Source organism: Zootoca vivipara, chromosome 14 (genome assembly GCF_963506605.1).
Source record: "Zootoca vivipara chromosome 14, rZooViv1.1, whole genome shotgun sequence".
Lineage (NCBI taxonomy): Eukaryota > Metazoa > Chordata > Lepidosauria > Squamata > Lacertidae > Zootoca > Zootoca vivipara.
Genome location: NC_083289.1, coordinates 35541979 through 35549535, shown reverse-complemented (window position 1 = coordinate 35549535; position 7557 = coordinate 35541979). Strand labels below are relative to the sequence as shown.

Here is a 7557-nt window from a genome sequence, read left to right as displayed (position 1 = left end):
CATGGTGCTAGCATCCCGAAAGGGTCTTGCTTCCCCCTTTGCCACAGCTTTGGATTTGAATGCAAATCAGCCAAGGTTCTCTCTCTCTTCCTTAGCAGCCTGCAGCTTTTGCCTCCAACTTCTAGCTCACATAACTCTGCTCTCAAACTCAGTCTTTTCCTTCTCTACCTATCTTGAGAGCTGGAGGAGGGGTCCCACACATCTGGCATCTCTTATTAGCCCATCACCCAGGAGGCTAGCCTGGCTCAAAGAGCTTTTAACATTTGCTGGGTTCAGGGATTAGAAGTCTGGTACCCACAAACTCGTAACACTGTTGTAGCGATTGCAGGGTGCTCCGGCTAGGTGATGTACGCTCTTTAACTCAGGCATCCCCAAACTTTGGCCCTCCAGATGTTTTGGACTACAATTCCCATCATCCCTGACCACTGGTCCTGTTAGCTAGGGATCATGGGAGTTGTAGGCCAAAACATCTGGAGGGCTGCAGTTTGGGGATGCCTGCTTTAACTCTATTTTTGAATTTGCTTCTTTTGTGGTTACAGGTAGGTAGCCGTGTTGGTCTGAGTAAAAGCAAAATAAAAAAATTCCTTCAGTAGCACCTTAAGGACCAACTAAGTTTTTATTTTGGTATGAGCTTTTGTGTGCATGCACACTTCTTCAGATACACTGAAACTTTTGTGTACACTGAAACTTTTTCTTTTGTGGTGTTACAGTTTGCGTTCCGTAGAGTTCCGATCCGAAATACAATAAAACTCAAGATAAGGGTCTGCTGGATCGGGCCAGTGGTCCAGCTGGCTCAGCATCCTGCTCTCACAGTAGCCAACCGGATGCCTGTGCGAAACCAGCAAGCAGGATTCGAGCACCAGAGCCCTTTCTCCTCCCATGCCTTCCAGTAACTAGTACCCAGAAGAATCACTGCCTCCGGCTGTTGAAGCAGTCCATAGCCATCACGGCTCGTAGCCACTGATAGCCCTCTCCTGCATGAATTTGTCTGATCCTCTTTTAAAGCTATCCTGCCTCCTGTGGCAGTGAGTTCCATAGTTTAACTCTGCAATAAAAGATACAATGACAAACCAATGTGTATATCTAATGCGAACACGCAGCAGACCCCCTGAATGAAGTGTGTGCGCCACCAATGATCCACAAACCACAGTCTGGGAACCCCTGGCTTAGAAGGGTCTGCAGATCAGTGTCAAGAGTGTTTCTGTGGGTTTATATCTTTTGCCCACCAGGCAACCCTAAGGCCACCTACAGCCAGGAGTAGCCCCAGACATTTTGCTGCTAGAAAAGAAGTATAAAAAGCAGACATTAAAATTGTTTTTGTTTCTTAAAGGAGCCCCGGCCTCGTCTCCACCCGAATGAAGCCCATCCCTAATGGGTTGAAGATAATGGCTCCGACGGCTTGCCTCGCCTCCCGTACTAATTGATTTATGGGCACCAATTTGTATGGTAAATCACAGGAAGCAACGTAATAATTTGATTTATGAAGCCCTTAGGAGGCGTTTGCTGCCTTGCAACTGAGAGGGGGGAGCAGGGGAGGTGCTGAATGGAGCGGGGTGGGGGGCACTTAGGCCTCATCAATAAATGAGAAAATGCACCCCAAACCATGAAAAAGAAGGTACAGGTATGTATAGTTACAACTATTGGTGTAATGGTACCTATAATTATTACTTTATTTATATTTTACAAGCATAAAACCAGCTATGAAGTCCATACAAAGTGCCCAATAAAAAATAATTCAATCAAAACAATTTTAAAAAACCCCTAATTAGAACTACGCTAGATAAAAGAAGCCCATTGGAAAGCATAATACTTCAAGCAGTTAAAAGAGCAGTAGAAACAGTTGTTGGGTCAGGAAGTTCAAGCTCAGGGGAAAGCTTGCCTAAATACTGTAGGTGGGTCTTCAAGGAATGCCAATAGGGATGCAAACTGATGTGGAAATCAACATAAGCTCAGAAAAATGAATCCGACCAATTTGCCCCGGTCGCCGGTTAGTTACCTTCCTCTTCTGGCTTGGCATCTTACTATTTGCACAGGCGTTGTCGGATAAGCGTTACTTGCTTCTGGAGATGATGCCTACTCCTGGAGTCAAAATACCATGAAATTTAATTTTATGCCTATTTGACGAGGCTCGATTTCGTCTCCAAATCAACACTGGAGATAAGGAGTCCTCTGTCAACGTGGGGAGGGGAGGTTTGGCAGCTGTGGCAGCAGACCTAATAGGGGGATCAGCAGGAATAACACTCGAAAATCCCCCAGGAAGTCAACCATTAAGGTGAGCCCTATCTCCCCGTCCTCCCAGGCTCCTTGTCTACAGTGTTCTCTGGTTGCTGGGCATTAAAGCAAACCAGAGTTTTGTTTACCGAGTCTACGATTACAATACAGCCGCCAAATATTTGCTAGTCACCAGTTTCGCAGTGCCACTATAAATACTTCAGCCCCAGGTGGAAGGGCTGAGAGTTGGCAGAGGGGAAGAAGTGGGGGGCTGAGCTGCAGCGGACAGGTAAGTGGAGAGACCTGGGGAGAGAAGCCCTTGCAAGGGGAATGGCTGTAGCTCAGGGGTAAAGCATCTGCTTTGCATGTAGAAGGTCCCCGGTCCAGTCCCCAGTATCTCCAGGTAGGGCTGGGGGGAAAGACTTCCTCCCTGAAACACTAGAGATCTGCTGCTGCCAGTCAGTGTAAGGCCATACAGAGTTAGATGGCCTGACTTAGTATAAGGAAACTTCCTAAGTTTTAAGTCAGCGGTAGGGCATCTGCTTTGCATGCAGAAGGTCCCAGGTTGGGCTAAGAAAGTCCCTCTGCCTGAAACTCTGGAGAGCGGCTGCCAGTCAGTGTAGACACAACTGAGATAGATGGACCAGTGATTCGACTCAGTCTCAGTATAAGGCAGCTCTCCCTGTTTGGGGAAACAGCAGTAGCTCAGTGGCAGATCTCAGATTCAGTTTCCAGCATCTCCAGGTAAGGCGGGGGGAGACCCCCGTCTGAAACGCTGGAGAGCTGCTGCTGGTCAGTGTAGCCATTACTGGGCTAGATGGACCAAACTGTGCGATTTAATATAAAGTGGCTTCCAATGTCCCCTTTTCAACTGCCACAAACTATGAAGCCACCTCTGCACCTGGACAGCACATGCAAAAGAATGAGACCATTTTGCGATTTATTACACCTGTGGCCTGTCTTTTATCCGAGAAGCTTGAGGCACATACCAGGTAATACCCTCCTCCCACCTGCCTTTTATCCTCACCACAACCTTGTAGGGTAGGCTAGCCCAATAAATATTGATTGGCTCAAAGTTACCCACCAAGCTTCATGGCTAGGTAGGGATTTGAACCTGGCTTCCCCCTGTCCTAGTCCACAAGGACCCCCAGGAGGCAGTAAAGGCCATCAATTTCCAGAGGCTATCAATCAATATAATTCTATGAATCTATGATGGCTGTGTTCATGCTTCTGAATACCAGTTGCAGGAAACCACAGGAGGGGATAGTGTTGCTTGAGGGTTTCCCACAGGTATCTGGGTGGTCACTGTGTGAACAGGATATTGGACTAGACGGGTAACTGGCCTGATTCAGCAGGCTTGTCTTATGTTCTTATTTTGGAGCACATAAGCCAGGCATTAGAATGAGGACATTGAGCATAACGGTAGAATTCTGAGCTGATACCACTTAGCCACACATACTGGTTGTCGAAACTGTGTGCGGATGATGTCCTATTTTTGAAAGCTCTCCCTCATCTAAAGCTTCCTGCACGGAGCACACTAGCAGACCAGGGGGAAAGGGTCGCTCAGGGATGAAAACTTCCAGTATTATTGGATTACAACTGCTCACATCGCAACCATTGGCCCTGCTGGCTTGCGGTAATGGGAGTGCACAACAGCAAGGGCTGCAAGTTCCCTGTCCTTCGTCTATCCCCTTCCCTAACAGGCGAGCTTTCTGCATGCATGGAGCTTTTGAGGTGGGGGAGTTTAAAATAAAAATGGCATACACCCTACACGCAGTTTGAAGTAAAACAGTCAGACTTTGGAATAAGTTTCACACTTCTAAGATGCCATTGGGGACCAAGGACCCCACCCATGTGAAAGGGGCAGATAAGTGGTAGAAGGTGGTGATTTAAAGAGAATTAGAATTGATATCACCTCAGCAAGGAAGGGACAACTGTGACCAGGTGGCCTACGTGCTTGCTCTGGTCTGCTGTCCAGATGCTCATTGTTGGCAGATGCGTTTAAGCTCCTCCCCCTTTTCCTTTTATCATTAAAAAGAACAACAACTTTGAAGTAAATTTTCTAAAAGAGTAGTACAGTGGTACCTCGACTTACGAATTTAATCCGTTCCGAACAGATCTTCATAAGTCGAAAAATGCGTAAGTCGAAGCCAATGGGGGGAAAATCTAAAAAATCCGTAAGTCGAAAAAACCCTATCTAAAAATCCGTAAGTCGAAAAAATCCTATCTAAACTGCATCCAAAATGGCGGAGGAACTCTGTTCATAACTCGAAACATTCGTACGTCGAGTCATTCGTAAGTCAAGGTACCACAGTAGTAGTAGTAGTAATTTTCCTTTTATTTTCTGTTAATCCAACACCCCCCCTCCCTGGCTGGCCCAGTTTCACAAACACACAAAATAGCTGCTTTTGTCTGGCTGGAATGTGCCCTTGAAGTCTGATAACGTCTCTTCCTTGTTTGTATACCGGTAGAAGATGTAAAAGACTGCGCCAGTGCATGTAGAAATTAGCCATCGTGGTGTAGTGGTTAAAGTGTTGGACCTTGGAGACCAGGGTTCACAATCCCCACTCATCCACGAAAATCACTGCGTGACCTTGGGCCAGTCACTGCCTCTCAGCCTAACCTACCTCACAGGGTTGTTGTGGGGATTAAACAGAGAGGGAGGGAGCCATGTACGCCGCCTTGAGCTCCTTGGGGAGAAATGGTGGGACATAAATGGAATGAATGAATGAATGAATGAATGAATGAATGAGTGTACATTTGTGGCTTTTGCCTCTGGCCTTGCCCACCACTATCATGGGACCCTGAGAAGATTGCCTAGAAGGGAATATGGCCCTCAGACTGGAAGGTTTTCCCCAACCCGTTTTATGGTTTCCAGAAGCCACAGAGCATCCCCAGTAAAGTATGCACAATTTCTGTAGTACCCGAGGTACTATTTCTGGGTTAGCGGAGTCTGTAACCTGAAGCGTTTGTAACCCGAGGTAGAAATACTGTAGAAATACTTTAGTGGTACAGTGACAATAAAGTATTTCTATTTCTACCTTGGGTTACAAACGCTTCAGGTTACAGACTCCGCTAACCCAGAAATAGTACCTCGGGTTAAGAACTTTGCTTCAGGCTGAGAACAGAAATTGTGCTCCGGCGGCGCGGCAGCAGTAGGAGGCCCCATTAGCTAAAGCTTAACCTCAGGTTAAGAACAGTTTCAGATTAAGAACGGACCTCCGGAACGAATTAAGTTATTAACCAGAGGTACCACTGTAGTCCCTGGGCTGTTGCAGGGAGGGGAGTTCTGTTTTTATTTTTTTGGCACCCCCCCCCTTTTAAATTACAGTATACTAATTATTACTAGTGGGTGGTCCAGGAATATGTTAATACCTCCTCCTAATTTCTCAGTGGGTCCAGTTCTGTCTCACTACTTGAGTTCCCTGTTAGAGGATGCTAATGACCAGAAAAGATAGCTATACTGTGCATTCCCTGTCCCTGGCAGACACCTGACGCTTTGTTCTCCTTGCTGTTTATTTAGTCCAGATTCAACCACTTGCACAGCGTGGAGATAGGAGCGGGGGAAATGGCCGCTGGGGTAATACAAAGCCTAAGCAAATTTAAGCTGCCCACAGCATTCCAGAATTCATTCCTATCCACCACAACCTGCCAGGAAATGATTTTCCAAGACTTATCGGAGGAGGAGGAAATGGAGCCGGAAGAGGAAGAAGAAGAGGAGGAGGAGGAGGAGGAGGAAGGAGAAGAAGAGAGGGAGGATATGGAAACAGTAGGTAATTCTGCAGGTTGCAGTCCAGACAGATGCAATGCCGACTCGAGCTTGAGCAACACAGAGGTGACGCTGCAGCTCCTTCGGTTCGCTGAGCGGATCAGCGATGACATCCAGAGGTATTTTGGCCGGAAGAGCAAAGAGGAAGGCTCAGAGTCCTGCAACATCTACGAGGACCGCCGCTCCCCTCAGCTGTCAGGGCAGGTTCTGTACTACGCTGACCTAGTCAGGATTTCCCAGGTTGGGGAAGAAGACGACAGCAGTGACCTCCCTGACCCCTCAAAGCCCCCAGCACAGCTGGAGAGGCAACTGTGGAGATCTTTCTGCAGCAAAGAGGACACAGAGAAGATGGGTCCTCTGGCTGAGCTCTTTGAATATGGCCTGGTCAGGTGCGCCAAGCAGCGAGCCTCCTCTGAGAACAGGAAGCTGAGGCTGGAGAGGAAGTACGGCCACATTGCCCCCATGCATGGCAGGAAGTTGCCCCAGTCCTTCTGGAAAGAGCCATCCCTCAGCCCTGTCTGTATACTGAATGGCAACCCTCCAGATTTCAGTGACCTGCTGGCCAACTGGACTTCCGAAACCTGCCAGGAGGACCTGAATCCCAGCCGAGAGCATCCTAGCGAAGCAAACCGGAGGGTGGTGGACACTGACCATTTTGGTGGTCTATGAGGGTTCAGAAGGGTTGCGACATCTGAATTCTTCTCACATGGGCTCTGGCCCTTTCCCTATTGCAGGGACCATTAGCCCTGTGCCCACCATGGCTCCCATGAAAGGTCTCCATGAATATCCCCTCAAAAACCTGACAATGCACAAGATCAGGGGTGGGAGCAATGTCTGCACCATTTTGTGTTCCTGTCTCTTTTTCTATTCTTTCAACTGCGGCAGCCATTTTCTTTTATGCCATGCCCCCCATTTCAGCCATTTTCTCTCATGCCACACCCACCCGCCCACCATTTTGTGTTATGCCACCCACCCCCAGCACTATCTCAAAATGTCATTACCTTCCCACTGGCCCCCAAAATGTCACCGGTCCCTAACCTATTGGAGACCTGGAAGTCTCTCTTCTCTCTTGCTCAACTTGTATAATTGTAAATAAATATTGCAGGGGGGGGGGGAATGTGACTCTCCTCCAATACTTTCCCCTCACAAGGGAACTGACTCTCTCTGATCATTTGCTGTCTGTTCTGGGTCTAGGGGAGGAGGTGAGAAGGGGTGGAGCCAACCAGTTACCCTGGCAGGCTCACAAGTGGACCCGGTCTGTGGTGGCTCTGGATGCAGAAGCCTTTTGGGATGGATTGAATGCGGCAATGGGGAACTTGTGGCCCTCTAGACGTTGCTGGACTACAATACCCATCATCCCTGGCTGCTGGGAGTGGGAGTCCAGCTCTAGGGGATGGAGGTGTAAGGATGGGAGTTGAGAACTGTGTGTGCCACCTTGAACACTTTGTAGGAAAGGTGTTTTGTAAAAGTAACGATAAATAAATGCATAAAGCAATACTGGCCTGTTTTACAGGGTTGTTATAAAAGGGTATGAAAGAAGATACAGAGAATCCGTGAAATACTGATGTATTTCATCA

At 47.9% G+C, this 7557-nt stretch overlaps 1 protein-coding gene across 1 annotated transcript; it reads left to right on the top strand.

Annotated features, from left to right (window-relative positions):
• Nucleotides 1-2328: 2328 nt before the first annotated feature.
• On the top strand, nucleotides 2329-6872 carry PERCC1 (proline and glutamate rich with coiled coil 1). The gene is made up of 2 exons (XM_060282436.1): nucleotides 2329-2500; nucleotides 5735-6872. Exon 2 carries the CDS (start codon nucleotides 5780-5782, stop codon nucleotides 6647-6649), a length of 870 nt encoding a protein of 289 aa, XP_060138419.1. The 5' UTR covers nucleotides 2329-2500; nucleotides 5735-5779; the 3' UTR covers nucleotides 6650-6872.
• The last annotated feature ends 685 nt before the right edge of the window (nucleotides 6873-7557 follow it).

Excerpts from the sequence above, each read along its gene's own strand:
- PERCC1 (XM_060282436.1), top strand. The coding sequence starts at position 5,780 with ATGGCCGCTGGGGTAATACAAAGCCTAAGCAAATTTAAGCTGCCCACA.